The sequence below is a fragment of the Leuresthes tenuis genome, unplaced genomic scaffold (genome assembly GCF_036924035.1).
Source record: "Leuresthes tenuis unplaced genomic scaffold, fLeuTen1.0.hap1 SCAF_6, whole genome shotgun sequence".
Lineage (NCBI taxonomy): Eukaryota > Metazoa > Chordata > Actinopteri > Atheriniformes > Atherinopsidae > Leuresthes > Leuresthes tenuis.
Window position 1 is genome coordinate 12,921,133 of NW_027325360.1, and position 17,190 is coordinate 12,938,322.

Here is a 17,190-nt window from a genome sequence, read left to right on the forward strand (position 1 = left end):
TGTGGACACTTGCTTTGTCAGGTCATTAACATGCAAGTCACTGAATGTGAGCCCACAGTTTTATTCAGATTACTGATCAGTGTTGCCAGATTTTGCGAGAGAAACAAGCAACTTGGCTGAAAGTTTTTGTGGAAACGTATTCATAGAGATGTTGATGCACTTGTATTTTCACTTCGGTGAAAAGACTTCGGTTTGTGATGGGGGTGGGGTCGGCACATTTTCTGGTGTTTTTTACAATGCATGCCACAATTTATTGTCATTGTCATCCCCCTGGATTCAAGTATTCGAGTAAAATGTTCTTGCCATGTAAGAAGCCGTAAGAACCTCGCCTTATTTTTCCAAGAACTGTGTGAAACTTTTACCCTGCAATTAACAACTCCTGTAGCAGAAATCATTCATAGAAAAAAAGCAAAACAACAAATGATATTTAGTAACACGTCAAAAAAGATTAGACAATAACCATCTTTCTTTACCTCAATAAAGACTTCCCCCTACATAGATCCAAAGAAGCCAAGTGTATTTTCCTTAAACAACAGTTTCTAGACTACATAAGAAATCTGTCATACTTTAAAATAAACTTAAAAATCATCTGAAAGTTTGGAAATTTAAAGAATACTTGAAAAACACAAGTCCTTAAATTTAAAACAATGAAGAAATATTCAAGATTCTTTATAATTTCAGCCATCAAATTAAAGTAAATTTGCAGCAACATACATAATATCAATTTGGAAGGCAAAATTTCTTTGACTTGTATCCTTCAGCTGAAGTTGTGATCAGACACTCAGACTGATTTGATCTACTTATGGGAGTTTGTTAAAGCAAATCAACCGGCAGTCACTATTTACCTTTTATAAATAGGGCTGTGACTCGAGTTTCTAGGAACACCACTCCTAAACGATACTGCATTAGTTGGAAACATCAATAAAAAAAATTAAACTGACAGAAACCAAATTGTTATTCCAAGGAGAGAGAGTTTCTTAGTAATAAATCAAGACTAGACTGAAGGTTACAGGAACTCGATAAAGCTGTGTGGAAATTGAATGTGTTGTGTCCAGATCACGACCAGGCACTCCAAAAGCAATCAGACAGTCAGGAGAATAGTGGATCAAACTTTTATCACAGATAAAAAACACAAGATTCCGATCAGCATAATGCCTCCCAAAATCAGGGTGTCCAGCTGTAGCCTAAGAGGGTGTGAAGCCGTCTACAAACTTGGTCACAGAAGTAGAAATAAGGCTGAACATTTAGGGTGGGCTGAAGCTTGATTTATGCTAATGAATAAGATTAGTGCAGAGTGCAGGTAAACAGGCTGAAGACTGGTCATTGCAAAAACAAAAACAACACGCTGTGTAACCTTGACATACAAAGCCATTATGCATTTACCTCGTCACAATGGGTGAATTTCTGCAGAGGTGCTCTTCTTGCTATGATGCGCAGATCAGCATAAGGAACACGACTATGCTGTAGGTATAGCTGAGTAGAGCAACACTGCTGTGGTTTTGCTATTGTGGAATTGGACACTGCATATCTGTTCCAGTCTGACTCTACTCATTCTTCTGAGCGATGCTAAACCCTATGGTTTGCATGGACTCATTGTGCAGCAGGATTATGTGCCAGAAAACAAGGAACTATACTTCCCTATGAAAGTATTCATCCACTTCAGCATATTCCAATTTGGTTGCCTTGCAATCTGGAATTAAATTGGATTTCTTGGGGCTTTATTTAATTTGATCAACGTAACAAAACCTAAACTTGGATGAGGATTAATCCCCCAAAGTCAATGTTTCATCGAGCAACAATTACAACTGCTCCTGCCCCTTTCGATGGGTTGTGCTAAAGTTTGGCCATTTTAGAGTTATACCATAGATTCTCACTTAGATTGGGTTCATGGCTTCAACTAGAATATTCCAAGACATTCAAATGTTTCCCCTTAAACCACTTTAGCATTGCTTTTCCAAAGTGCTTCGGGTCTTTGTCATTCTAAATGCTGAAACTCATATCCAGTCTCAATTTCCACAAGCATTTACCTTTATTTTGTACTATCCATTATTCCCTTAAATTCTGACCAGTTTCAGCAGAACCTGCTGCTGAAAAGAAAAAGAAATAAAAGAAAATCTCCACAGTGTAATGCCATGCTTCACTGTACAGATGGAGTTCTTGGGGTAACAGGCTTGTGCTGAATTGAATCTAATAAAGTTGTTTTCCATGAGGGCCATTTTTTGTGGAGTGTGCAGCTTCAAGTGTTCCCGTGGACTTTCTTGGCACATTTGCTGTGCTGCCATGTATTTTCAATTTTTTAATGATAGATTTAACACCACTGTGTGAAATTCAAGTAACCCAAGTTTTCCTAACTTCATATTTATAGCCTGGGGATGGATACATATGCGTGCACTACTTTTTATTTATTCTTGTTCATTTTACTTTTACGATTTTGTGTAAGGCCTTTATATAATATTTAAAAATAGATCTACTTTCTTTACAGTTTGTAATTTAAAAAAATGCATGCAAAGAGTGCTTAATGTTTTGGAGCTCATGGGTAGTTGGTGACCTTGACTTAAAGACCGAACTATATAAACCAAACTATATAAAAGCAGAATGCATCAAAATCTCAAAACCCATGAAAAAACATAAATAAAGTGTCCTGTAAAGTTTAACTTTTGATGAGAAAAAACACATCTTAACTGCTTTTAAAGGTTGTACATATTAGCTGCTGATGACAGAATAACCAGCTAATGGATCAGACAGCACATAAATCCAAGTTCTAATTCACACTTCGCATCTCCCTAATTTAACAGATTAATATATGAACAATTCACCAGTGTCAGAATACATGAAAGGCATGCATAGCCTCTAAACAAACTGATGGATAAATTAAACAATATTTGTTTTCTCTTTGAAATGTTAAATATGAAGCAACTGACCTTGATGAATAATGAAAGATTAATAAACATGTTTCCATGGAGACTCTGTGGGCAGACCACTCAAGTCCAACAAAAGCAGCATCTTATCACGTCATCTGCTCCACAGAGCAGGACAAACTCTGTGTCTGCGTATTTCAGGTATAAATCACTCTTATGAATCACAAATGGTACCTGAATCCTGTTGACTCAAGTTAAAAGATCAAAGACAACATAGTTTATATGTACATGGGAAAATTGCAGGAATGGAGAGATAAAAATTGCAATGTGATTAAAACCCAGCGAACAGGAGAAACAGTGACCTGAAGTCTCAGATGAACATACTGTTCAGAGACAGCATGAACTAAAGATAAAAGATTAAATGAGGATTTGCTGAGTTCTTCAAAACCTTTCCTATCAGCTGAAGTGCAGATTCCACAAACAAGCTTCCCTGGTGCAGGGTTAAAAGGTTTGTACAGTAGCAGTTGTTTTGTATCCAAACCCAGCATGTCTAATGCGGCCCATTTTCTCTCTCAGGCTCTGTTATATAGACACATCTCAACCAACATCCGTCGTTTAAAACACTTAAAAGGCTCTAGGCATCAGTGATGTGAATGTCAAACTTCCTGACGTCTCACTTGGCTGCCTTCATCAGCGATATTAACAGACACCTCAGAGACAGCGGCAGCAAATTCAAATATTCACACCACTTCGGAACTAACAACTCTCATGAGAAGCTAAATAAAATGAAAATAAGGCTGCTGATATTTTATCATTTTCTTGATAAATCCCTGGAAAAACTGTAACATGCTGTTCTACGAACTGAGATTAATATGCTTATGAGGCGCGTTGAGCCTAAAGTCAGGGTTGACATGTCAAAGTTGTTCTCGTTCAAACTGGCTGGATCGCCATGGTAACCTGTGTGGCACATTAGCCTACTCCAGACTTTTGGATTTAAATAAACTCTAAAAAAAAATAAAAGTTTCACCATTTCAGGTTTTTGTTTTTATGGCAATTTTGAGCAGCAATTCACGATTCTTAACTAATGGATACGTATTATACATTATCTTAAGTAATGTAACCCAACTACGGCCTAAAGTTTGTTGCACAAACTGCATGAGTCTCGTTGCCGTTGGAAACCAGAGTTTGTTTTAGATGCAAAAATGTTTTTTATGTGAGGTCATAATCTGTCTTCTGCTGCCTAAACTACACTTACCAGAGCATCTATTAGAAAATGGATTTGTTTGCTCATAAAAGAAGTAATAATAATGTTTAAATGCCGTCAATATATGTCACAGCTTCAAATTAGACCTCAAACTTTACTTATTCAAACAAAGGTTAGGTCAGACACTTTCCTATCATGATGGATATATAGAAAACAGCTCTGATATTTCTTTAAAAAAATTCTACCAATTGGATTGCATTGTGAGATGACATAAACACATGACATCAGCATTTACATCTGTTGCCTTACCAACAACAGTAATATTTTTGGTACAGTCTTTATTTTACATTCATCATGGATTACAACGACTTAATCCTCTTGACTGCAGTGAATGGCTTCGGCTCTTTTGTGCATTTTGAACACTCTGTAACAAACTCTCTTTTACTGGTGAGCAACCAAAACCTGAACAAGCCTGCCTACAAAAAGTAAGCCGATAACCACCATCATTATTTCTGACTGAACTTTCAAGCATTTTCATGCAAGCTAATGCAAAGAAAGCCTGGTTGTGTTGAACATGCAGTGTGCCCCCCATCTCAGCCCCTGCAAGAAAGATCAAAATCTCAATTATAGTTTGCACTTTCATAGAAATTTCTCACAAATCCTTATATTAAAGGAAGGAAGTAGTTACACCTATTTGTGTTTGAACAAAGATGCATACAGTAAATAACATTCTGGGTAGATCTTTTATGACTAACTGAGCTGATACAGTTCAGCTGAGTCATAACTGTCCAGCAATCATGGTCATTCTCCCTGAACAAACAAATGCATGGCATAGCTTATCTTAATGAAGCCATAAATAAATGTTCCTTGAATTTAAAGTCACCACTGTTGTCACCATTGACCGAACATGTAGCTCCGGAGTTGAAGCTGATATGTTGACCACTGTCTCAGTCAGGCTTAAAAGCTGATGCAACATCTTTATGCTCTCATATCCAGACTCAATCAAAATAGAAAAAGAAAACAAAAAAACATTCAGAGCCATTACAAAAACATGCAAAGTTGTTCTCTGATACACACTGAGGAACTACTGAATCACAATAGCTCGTTTCAGCATTTTGTGCAGCTCATTCATCTTGGATTGCATACCAGGCTGTTTCCCAACATCATGCTCTGAATACTGAATAGAGGCAGCATAATGTGGAATGAATGCACTATATGCACCACCACAACGGCATTTTCTACGGCAAAGATCTCCAAATCTGATCTGTTCGCAGTTCCAAACAGCCCAGCTTCCAAGTTAGCTTGCGCTGTTTGTGCATTAGCGGATTTTGTATTGATTTGTTGATATACTGACTTTTCAAAAAACACTGAAGGGCACTTTCTATTTATTCCACTGGTAATCAGGATCTATATTGCATGACTTATGTCTTCCTTTGTGAACGGAAAGGTTACTGGTCATAAATGTCTTCCTTTCCAGGCAAAGAATGTGGTTTTCTGCAGATTCTATCAACAAATTCTTTTGTGCAAACACCCCTTTTATTCTGCTCTGTGAGAAAAAATTGGTTTTGACAAGACACATCCACTGAAAACACACAAACGCATGACAAAGACAGCTGCAGGCGGAGAGGGAAATGGGGAGGGTTGACAGTACGGTCTTTTCCCCAGTTTCCCTTTTTTGCTTTCATGAGGTCACCAAACAATCGGGTTTAACAATTTATATCTGCATTCGCTCCAATGATGTTATCATCTCACAGGCCACAACAGAGTGGGACACAGAATTTCTGGTACAAATAACATTTTATTTCACACGATGAGAAGCCCCAAGCACACAATGATTGATATATATATGTACAGAAGTAACTGGTGACGTGTAGATGTACACGCAAATCTAACACACACTCAGCGGACAGTTCAGTGATGTTGGACCAGATCTCTAAACCTGCTGAGCTGCAGCCCTGACAGCTAATTGCTCCTGTCTCTCCTGTTCGGCCTTCTCCCTCATCTCCTTCTCTCTCTGGATAAGCTGCCTCTTCTCAGCCTCCCAGGCCCGCATCCGGCTCTCATGCTGCTCCAGGTCCCGTTTCTCTGCAGCAACTAGGTTCTGCTGGGCCAGAGCTGTCACTAAAGCCTGGAAGGAGGCAGGGTCTACTTTATTCTGAGACTCCAGCTTGCTGCTCAGCTCCTGGTAGAGGCAAGGAAACAAGAAGATGTTCAGGGAACCAAACAGAGATCTCCTAGTCGTTAACTAAGCTTAAACCTATGATAGAAAAATCTTGGTGAGATAAATTGCCTTTGATCTGTTCATTTGTTGGGGAGGGATTGGTACTCTACCATGTATTTTTTGCCTATGCTCGTATTTTCACATACAAAATAATGCCTTTATTAAAACAATGCTGCCACATTTTTTGGCAGGTGTTTTTTAAAAAAAATATATATATATACATATTAAAATGATCTGGGAAAAGAAAAGCCTAAATTTTTCCACATCCAGTTGGCAACAATATGATCAACAAGCAAACCTTCTGTGCAAGATTATGTATTGATCGGTGCATATGAAGTTCGGGGAAAGGGACTGGTGTTTGTGTGAGAGACAGAAAGGGGTGAGGGGCCAAATCAAAGTACTGCAGCTAAAACTGTGAAGGAGTCCCTGAACATATTCCTTACAAATATGCAACAAAAAGTCAACCATTAGCTGTAAAGTCGGGAGGGACAAGCACAACTTTGTGCATCATGTTCTGCCTCCTGTGAGCTTTCCATAGGGACAACACTGAAGTATTCATGGTAGTAGGAATGTGTCTCACACATAGAATCTCCTACAATCTTCTACATATGTGAATGAGCAACACCTGACCATGACTGCACCTTATTGTTGACACATTTTCAGGAGCTTGTGTGGAGAAAATGGATAAAAATGGATTCAAATGTTTGGATAGTGAAAAGCGAAAAACATTTGATTCTAGAAACTCGTGTTTGGAGGACTTGAGACACAGTTTCTGCTATGTTGCTTTGGGAAATTTGGATAATGAAGGCTCTTTTTTCAAAATGTAAACTTTACTTGCATTACTCAAATCTGCACATTTTACACCCATGTGTCTCCTCTATATCAGACACAGAACATAAAAACTAACATTTAAAATATGCAATCACCATTAAAACTTCTGGGTCCTGCAAGTAATTGTAGAAAAGAAACTGAGGAGTTCTTAACTACTAATATAGCGATGGAAATTTTTACTCCAAGCGGGCCTCTGAATTCTTTGCTCCCTTTGTGGGAGCACAAGGAAGCATATGAACAATCTTGCACACAATCAATGAAATCCACATTCCAGCTGACTGTTTCACACCATTTGGCTGATTCACAGGTGGTGGCAACATGTCAAAAGCTCTGATGCACCAACAAAGGCAGGGAAAAAAAAGAATTCAAACTGCCATATGCGACTGAAAAGGAATGGCATTCAATGTATAGTGTATCTTGGTGAGTAACACTAAATGTAAACAAAAACTTTGCTTCAAAGAAAACTCCACCGAGCACCATTCATGCAAAGGCCTCCCCGTTCATTTCAGTGCTGTCAATCAGTGGTCAAAGACTTACTATTTCTAACAAAAAACAGAAAAAAATAGATGTGATTAAGCTGAAAAAGCTGCATCCTGGCAGATTAATCAATGTTTTGGGGGTTTTTTTATCATGGAGATGATCCAGTCAGCATAACGGACATGAGCTCTGCTGTACTGGGGAGTACGGATGTACAGGTTAAAAAAGATAGAATTTGGACAGAGGCGGACCAGACATGCTTTAAATCTTTAAGTTTATGTTCAGGATTTGCGTAGAAGTAAATACTTTTCCGTTATATTCTTAATAATAAACCCACAGTCAGCGGCTCGCTCCAATTTGACTCGAAATCGGAGTTCCAAACCCAGACATAACAGGAAACACTGTTTGGTGGTTTGCCCCGACAAGGAACACTGATGTAAATTTAACTGAGATGACAAACAAAAGCACACACACTTCAAACACCCACCGTGAATCTGCTGACATACAGAGGGAGCTTAGCCTGCTCAGCCTCATCTTCTTCATCTACATCACCCTCTTTCTTGTTTTCCTCAGCCCCTGACTCCTCTCCAGAGGAATCTGTGCCTGAGGTCGAGGACAGTTCCTGCAGCAAGACATTCACGTAGTCCAGCTGGGAAAAACATTAAAATCAATCCTGAGTATGCACATTATAGCTTTAAAGTCATTTTAAGTTCTAAAACAGCTGTTGCTGCCTGAAAAGTTCTTTTTTTTGTGTAATGCAGTCAGCTTTTTTACAAAGACGCAGTTCCTAATATGTTTGACTAAAGAACAGACAGGTGATGACGCAAGAGCCAGAACGCCTTTCTTGGCAACTCACCTCTTAATCTTGGAAGAGGATGATTTACTGTGACCTGAGGCAGCAGTCACCAGCACCTGAGATGTAATACATCCTCTCCGTCCTACTGTGTTATCTTCTCTGTCTACATTATTGCCATGTCGCTGCCCGACACTGGCTCTTTGGTTCTTGTTTCAGTGATTATCACAGACACCCTCAGTGCTCCGGGCTCTTCAAAATCTCATTAGATGTGGACAAAGCTGAACTATCAAACTGGACAGCAGAGGCCGGATTAGAGCCAGTACCGCATGTACGTAAAAATATCGGCGTGTCGTCCATCACAGCAGGTGAAAACTGAGAAACAGACTGTATGCGGTGTGTAAAGCCGTTTGTTTTGCAGCACATGTCACTCCGCACCATTTTGTATTTCTAACATTTCTTTAAGACAGTTAAATCCTGACTTTACAGCAACTTTGGAAAATATGTCTGTTTTGACCACGAAATCCCAGTCCAACTGAGTGCAATAATGCTGTGATGTTTATGTGTTTAATATTGTCCTCATTTCTTTTGTGCTCTACTATATCTGTTTTATGAACACATACACTTGCGTTGTATGTTGCAGAGCAACAAAGAACAACCGTGGTTTCGGTAATCAATATTATGCCATTGTCCTTTGTAGACTGTGTTAAGTTAATCAATGCATTCATCTTAAAGGAGCTGTTAACCAGAAAATGAGCAACCGCATATAAACTGGGGATAATTGGTTACGTAAATCTTGTTCGCTCCCCTTGCTGATTCTCATGATCATGCTAATAAATCTGTGACTCTCTGCACGTCTTTGTGTGTGTATATTTTGCTTTTTCTTAACTGAGTTTATCTGATCTTCTTCAGACTTGGCAGGCGTGTTGTTGAAACACTGAGGAATTGAGAATTTGAAGTCATGTAGATTATTGGTTTACGATACTTCGATTTTTCCATTACGCTTTTGCAACTGCGACAGCCTGCATCTGAGACATTCTCAGCCTGTGGGCATTCTTATAAACAAAGATTATATCCATGCATCTGCAGGAAAGTTTCCTCCTTGTGAAGACCAACTTCAGCCGGACGTGTTCACACACAAAGTGAAATAGTCCTGTGAAATTGTGGGTTCTTACTGTGTCTTTGGACAGCTTGATATCACCAGACGTAGCAGCAACTTTCTCCATGACAGCCAGCGCTCGGTCCAGATACCCTCGAGCCCAGAAGAGAGGCATCCCTTTAAACACGGCATGTATGCCCTTTAAAATCTCCACTTTGCCTGGATTAGGTGTAAGGAGGAAAATAAATGAGACAAGGAACTAATGAAAGAATGCAGGATAAATCAATCACAGTGTCAATAATAAACCCAACACTGTGCGGAAGAAACTCAAACACACACCAAGGAAGGCATTGCCCAGCAGCTGAGCGCTGTGGCCAACAGTGTTGTCTTGGTTCAGCCCACAAATGAGCAAAGACGCTCCCAAAGCTCGCTCCTCAGACACCTGAACACAGTGACAAACAATGTTTGTTAATCCCAGGCATCAAAAAAATGTATTCATCACACTTATCATCAAGGATAACGTATAGTGTTTCAAAACATAACAATATTCTGTTGTCACTCACAGTGAGTTGTGGTCTAGTTCCTAAGAAATTGCCCAAAGCGTACAGAGACAATATCTGTGTGGAGGGAAGGTTGAAGGCCTCCTGAAGCATCACCTCTTCAACCACAGAACAGGCACCTATGACATCACATACAAATCATTTATGTTAAAGCGGATTTCTTTTCTTTTTTTGTCGTTTGTTTTTCTCAGGTTTATCTTTGGAGAGATCACAGAAAAGGTGAAATGGTGTTAATCTATATGACCAAAATCCTAGCTGCAGGGTGGCATCTAATCACTGCAGAGGAATGTAACCATCCCGCGAGCTAATGATCCGTTGCACACACTATTTCTTTTTTAGTTACGGAACAGCGCTTCTGCTTTTAAAAGGATAAAATCACAATATTTCAACCCTGTCTTTAGTATTATAGCCATCACATTGGTTACAAACTGAAAAAAAAATTACCAGATAAGTTTCCATCTGGTCCCACTTCTTATTTTCATTTTTAAAATGGGGTCATATCACATCAAAAACATCTGGATGCTGAAGTTTTTTGTGAATGTTGCAGTAAATAGTACATTTGTTAAACTACTGACATCTGCACAGTAATACACTTCAAGTATTCACAGGACAGTGTATGTGGTATTGAGCCCTTTTGAATCTGCCATATCTAAAGCAAAAGATGAACATGAGATCCTACATTTTGCGCCTTTGATGGGTTTTGAGTAGTTTTTTTGGTCTAAGTTCTAATTTTGGTCTTTTTTTTAATTTTTTTTTTTTATAAAGGCAATTGCTGACGTCTGGTGTCAAGACAGGATTATTGAGTTTATCTAGCTGGCCTTTAGCTATCGGGAATGACAAAATGTTTGATAGTGACTGGTGTGGAATATCAAAGGTATTTAAACAATATTAGATTTGCGTTGCACTTCCAAAGTTATAAGACATACAAACTTTGACAAATCTAATCAAAACCTCGACTTACAGCTGCAAAACCCAAGTCTCCACAATGATGTATTGTTGTCATCTGCTGTTATCACAGAGGAAAATAATCAGGCTTCCCCTTTAGCTGTGTTTCTTCCAAACAAGCAATGAAAGGCCTGAAATCTGATTTTAGTGACTGACAGTCTGTACCCATTTCAGGCTGTATTCAAAGTCAACACAGATATGTTTGGAAACCTGCAAGGATTTGATTCGTATTTTGGCCTCTGTAGGCCTCATGTTTACCACCCACTGTTGGAACCAGAAAAACGTTTTAAAAAGCCTTACTTTTAAAGTCTCCATCCTTGATGAAAGAATCTAACAACAAGTTGAAGGTGAAGTCATCTGGGAATATTCCATACTGGACCTAAACACAGATTTGTACAGATTTGAAAAGATTTGTATCACATCTAACACTACTATAGTATTTGTGCAATAGCTCAACAAATGTTTACAACAGACAGTTTGATGTGAATGTTATACAGACATACAGCTGATTTATCTCTCCGAAACGTCTCGCCAAACAAAATAATGGGTTAAGTGCGCCTTGTTTTACTTTTCTGTAAACACCTCACATGTGAGCGGATGTCTCTGCTTTTGGAACAATTCACAGATATTTCAATCCTACAGAATGCTTGACATTAACTGTGTTGCTCAAATCAGTCTGAGCATAAATGTGAGAGGTTAAGATTGGACCTGTAACATCTCACACTGACAAGTAGCTGTAGCTGTCAGAGGTGATCAGCTGACTCTGATCAGGCTTCCTCTCCGATTACAAGCATGAGCTCATCAAGTAACCAACATCTATTTCCTTTCCAAGGAATACACCAAACATAAGATGCTGTGTACCTTGTTTTTAAGTGTGTGCATGGCCTTATCTCGAGCCCCGTATTTTAGACACTGTTGGATCCAGTCATGAATAGTCCAGTCTCGCAAGTACCAACAGTTGGGACTGTGACGAAACCTTAAAAAGAACAAAAAAACAAAGACATTTTTTTTATTATGATCTATCCATCTCAGTCGGGTCAACTAAGGCAAGAGACAAAATGCAAGAAAGATGTGAGGAAAAGAGGAGATGACATTTGATTAATCAGTGGTATACAACATCATCTGCTAAGGCTCAGCAAAGAGCAAACTTCAAATATGACAAACTTATCCTGACAACCAGCGTAATAAAAGAAATGTAAGAGTCCAAACACAGCAAAAACAATTGAATCTCCCAAAAACTACTATCAAACCAAAACTTGATCATGAAAATAAATGTTTCCTGAACAAAGGTGCTATTGGGAAACATACTAAATCTAGAAATCACAAGAATGGGTGCAGATTCCAGAGGAAGGAGTAAACAGGAAAGGTCTGGAGTTGCCCCGAACAAAGACAGCTATGTGACCGAATATAAACCAAAACAGACAAGCCAAACAGACAATTCATTCCAAGAAAAATACATAAGCTGGTACCAGAAAAAAAAAAAACAACAAGAAAGCAGCAGATATTCAGCACAGAAATGATGATGCAGAAGAAGAAAAATGACTCCTCGTACTTGAAAAGGTAGTACTCTGCCTGATCGACTTCTTCTCTAGAAGAAATGTTGTCAACAAACTGAAAAAGAGAATGTAGTCACTAACATGTTTACATATTACCATTAAATATACAAAAAAACAAAGAAGATGCAGTCAATTTAAGTGTAGATACAGCTTACCCGTGAGATAGTCAGAGAGCTGACAGGGAGGTTCCTATCATATGTTCTGTCCATGGTGTTGGCCAGCACAGCTGTGGGTTAAAACAAAACACAGCAATACTATTACAAACTTTACAATGTCATGACCAATTCACTAAATATTCAGCAGCATCGTACAACTGTGATGCAACTGTGATGCAACTGCCAACGGAACGCCACACATCCACAAATGTATATGATCATGTAATACAATGTTTAATCATCTGTAATCCATTAGAAATGTTTAAACTGCAATGTTAATGATCTTAATTCTATATAAGTCAAAGTTAGATATGTAAATTATGCACAAATTCTTGAATGGATGCCAGTTACCATTACATCATGAGGCTGCAGTGCCACCATGTGTTGATGGAGTGCACTCACAATAGCACTATCTGAAAGAATGCTGCAAGCAACCATCTATCATAAAAACTACTTGTTCGTCATTCTCACAAAACATTTGTCACCCATGTATGTGTTGCATGCCATTAAAGTGCTTGTGTATTAAAACAGTGCTATGATGCATAAATGCTCATTACTGGTGTCAATGCAATTGTTCAACTCATATTCAGTTTGGTGTTCAACGTCATGAACAACAGATTATTTATCTAACATCATTAAAAAAATCCTAATGAAGCCCTCTCAGGCTGTTACCTCAAAATGAACATTTGATTGTAGAGGGGCAGAAAAAGCTCAGAATATAGCCTTGCATTAAATGCCAGCTTTCAGTATCTGACAGGTACAAGTATGTGACAAAGAAGTCTTCGCCCATCCATTTTATAGTTAGATTCCAAAACTAATGATGCATTTTACTCAAGTACTGTCCAAAAACAAAAATAGCCAGTTAGCAACTATTCTGAACATTTTTCATGTGGTGGTGAATATTTCCTGCCTTTCCTTTTTGATACCCAATAGTAGTTCCATAATAAAAACAGAGGTCTGAAGTTCGGGTTGAACAAAACCAACAATGTGAGGATGTCGCGATAAAGAGCATTTCTCACCTGATCTTTTACGAAACAAATGATTGATTAAATAAAGAAAATAAATAATCTGCAAATGTACTCATGATGAAAATATGCGTTTGTTGCAGTTAATCATATAATTGTTCAAAAATAGAAAGAATAACCAAATAAAAAGCCTGCTTATGCATGGATAACAATAATGCAACATATACAACTGTATAACAGCCACAGGGCCAATCTCTGATAGGATTAAGATCAAAGGTACCGGATCTGAATACTTTATGGTTAAAAACGCTGCCGACAGTTCAGCTGCTTATAACACGTACAACAATGCAGTTTGTATGAATGTAGGTCCTACATCTCACTGGCCTGCCCTCAGTCACTTCTGTCTGGGCTGTTCACTGAAAGTGATGGCTGAACAGTACAAAGTTGTACGTCTTACCCAGGTTGTGAGGGTCTTTCTGTCTTGCCTCCCACGTTTTGGTGTCTGTATAGGCTGCCGAGAGCAGCCATCGTCTGGCTGTGAACACAAAGAGTCAACCGGGAAATGAAGATTTGAATGCCATAGGTGCAGTCAAAGGGTGTCTCTTATCCTTTAAAACCGAAGAACACATCAACCCAGCAGGTTAATTAAACAACATATGGTTAGCTAACGAGCCAGGGACATTTAGCTTCTCCTATTTCAACTGTCATTATGGTTAAAAAAGACAAAACAAAAACAGGCTGCAGACAAATATGAAGTCAAAGTAAAATATGTATGTTTTCATAGACAGAAATTGAATGTATCTACCTGTAAGCGAAGGAGATAAACATTTAACTTTGACAGCTGCTGTAAGACATCGCTTCAACACGGAGGCTGCCATCTTGGATGATACCATTTCAGAGCTGAAGCAGGGGGGCATTTTAAAATTCGTTATGTTTTGACCCAGTGGTTTAAACCCAGTAGATTAGTAGATTAAACCAGAAATTATAACAGGTACATTAGCTATTCATGAAATAAGTGATAGTGATTTAAGATACACACGTATTTTCTATCAATTTATTAAAGTAATTTCTTCTTCTTCTTCTTCAGCAATGAGGACATTCTACAGTGATGGTGGATGTAGGATAAATTCAGTTAACTACAATGAACCGTGTGCAGTACAGTTCTATTTTTATATCAATTTCACAAATTCTCCTTTTTTACCCCCAAATTACTGTAAACTATGAGTGAAACTAACAAATTTCAATTTCACACAAGATTAATTATTTTGCTTACTCCTTTGCAAAGCATCCTCTGTGGGATAAATTCAGCAAATCATCATGTTGACAGGTTGAATATTAAGCTTTTTTTTAAAAAAATAATATGCTCTTTTATTTTACAGTTTACAGTAACATTTGAATCTATAATGATTTTTTATTTATCACTAAAATGTCCAGAATTTATTTGGCTTTGGTAATGCAGCACAGTTTAAAATTGGATTATCTGATTATTTGATTGTCTGATTAATCTAAACAAAAGTATCTCATTTTTTAATATATATATATATATGTATACATATAAAAGCAGCACTTTTTAAGAATACATATCAGTAGAGGGCACTCTTTAAATAAGGAAGAGACACATCAGTAAAACTCTGTAAGTGCAATGCTTCTCTTTGCCCTGAGACACTGATTTTAAAGCCATGATCAGTGCCAGTGTTGATAGATGACTGATTCCTGAAGCTTCCAATGAATTTGTCCAGTCAAAGGCTGCAAACAGACCCCAAAATAGTAACAAACCCTAATATAGAGCAGAAAGCCACTGTGCAGCTAGAAAAATACACAGCTGTGCTTTTTAAATCTTGCATTCATTTGTCCTGTGAAAAGCAGGGCTGCTGACCTGCTGTCCTTCATCACCTCTCTGTCAGTGAATCAGTGTTTTTCTTCTCCACAAGTACTGCTGGAGGACAGCCCTCAGCTATTATTACAGTAAGCTGTCTGGCTATGGGTCAAAGGAGGTGACAGGTTAAGACTGGGGTGGGACAGATTTGTTAAACAAAACATGGAAGAATTTTAACACCATCTCGTTTTTTCACTGACCAACAAAACAGGAAACTCGTACCTGAGATGCACAGGAGAGAGAAGTAAAAGGAAGTAATCATTTTTACGGGCACACCCCTCTTTTCCAGTCTAAATCTCAGGTCTATTCTCAAGATTTTTACAACCCGACTTCATCATTTTGCAGATGAGATATGCAGAATGCTCCAAACTTTGTTTCTATAGTCCCACCCTTGTAAAAAAATGGCATTATTTTGTGATTGTGGTCTAGTGATGCAAAGATTTAAGAAGTATTTGTTTTCAGTACCCCTCTCTGCTTCCTTTTTTTGTCACATCCATGGCATTGTACGACTGTGGTGCACGTAGTTGAGGGTAAAACCATGTGACACGAAAGCAGTATTGTTTAAAATGTGTCCATACAGAATGACAAGGCATTTTGGAGGACTTGAATGCTAATGAATCTCTATGGAATATAACAATTAAACCAATTCATTAAACTAGTGCATTTTCTGAAAGAAAGTTTTACTGCATTAGTGCTGCTTTGAAGTTGTGAAAACACTTCAATGATTTGTATATAAAAGATGGGCTGAGCCGCATCATTGAAGTCCCAGGTTTTATCTGTTGTTATCTTGGGTTTATTCTGCTATAAGTGATGTGCGAAAACTTCATCTGACTGAGGACTACTATGGGTTACAGTTGTGGTGTGAATCTGTCATTCAAATCTCCCCTGAATCCAGGCTTTTAAAACACGTGTGATCGTATCGATCGGTGTGGAGTAAATGTCAGACAGAAACTAGAAATATAGTGTAAATATTGAAAATTCTGTCTTTGAACAAACTAGCTAACAGGCTTATCTTACAATTCTGTACGTTTTGAAGAGGATACAACAAGATGGGAGCCACCCTGTAACATCCAACCACATATTCCTTTATCTACCTTTAAAAAATTTGTCCTTTAGCTCTGGGATTGACCCTTAAAGGATTTTAAACTGAAAACACATGAGTTTTGTTGGGTTTTTGTCCATGGGGAACAATGTTATTTTCAGTATTGGTTACTGTGTCACTTCAGTCAACAGATGATAGCCAAAATTCTGAAATTTGAATTGAAATAAAGTGAATGAAACTGTGAACATCAGCAAAAGCAGCAGCCTGAAGGTGGACCATCATCCTTGACAAATAACTAAGATTAATCGACTTGAATCGTTCGAATACTTCACTATCATTTGCTGTTGACGACAAATCAATTGACAAAATAATGTTTTTTGTGCTAAATCAATGGGTGGCAAAATCACCCAGCAGGTTAAAGAGTATTAGCCTGCTGGCTTATCATAAACATTTTTGACATTTCTGAAGACTAAAATGAACACTGAAATAGCCAACATTTGTTACAGATTCTGTCCTCAAAATCTTCTCTTAATAATAATTCCCAGCACATGTATGGTTTTAATTGTTTCCATGGCTTCTAAAATGAACTGATTAACAGTTTGTTCTCG

At 38.1% G+C, this 17,190-nt stretch overlaps 1 protein-coding gene across 1 annotated transcript; it reads right to left on the reverse strand.

Moving 5' to 3' along the window:
- Nucleotides 1-5,472: 5,472 nt before the first annotated feature.
- mrps27 (mitochondrial ribosomal protein S27) lies at nucleotides 5,473-14,554 on the reverse strand. Its single transcript, XM_072387688.1, has 11 exons — nucleotides 14,470-14,554; nucleotides 14,122-14,199; nucleotides 12,700-12,770; nucleotides 12,541-12,599; nucleotides 11,850-11,964; nucleotides 11,289-11,367; nucleotides 10,047-10,162; nucleotides 9,823-9,925; nucleotides 9,560-9,702; nucleotides 8,079-8,240; nucleotides 5,473-6,244 (listed from the first exon to the last, which is right to left on the reverse strand). The coding sequence occupies exons 1-11, from the start codon at nucleotides 14,540-14,542 to the stop codon at nucleotides 5,996-5,998; spliced, it is 1,248 nt and encodes a 415-aa protein (XP_072243789.1). The 5' UTR covers nucleotides 14,543-14,554; the 3' UTR covers nucleotides 5,473-5,995.
- Between the last annotated feature and the right edge of the window lie 2,636 nt (nucleotides 14,555-17,190).

Coding starts and splice junctions, on each gene's coding strand:
- mrps27 (XM_072387688.1), bottom strand. CDS start 14,542: ATGGCAGCCTCCGTGTTGAAGCGATGTCTTACAGCAGCTGTCAAAGTT. Junction 9,703..9,822: donor GCTGGGCAATGCCTTCCTTG/GTGTGTGTTTGA, acceptor CACCTAATCCAG/GCAAAGTGGAGATTTTAAAG. Junction 6,245..8,078: donor TGTATGTCAGCAGATTCACG/GTGGGTGTTTGA, acceptor TGCCTCTACCAG/GAGCTGAGCAGCAAGCTGGA.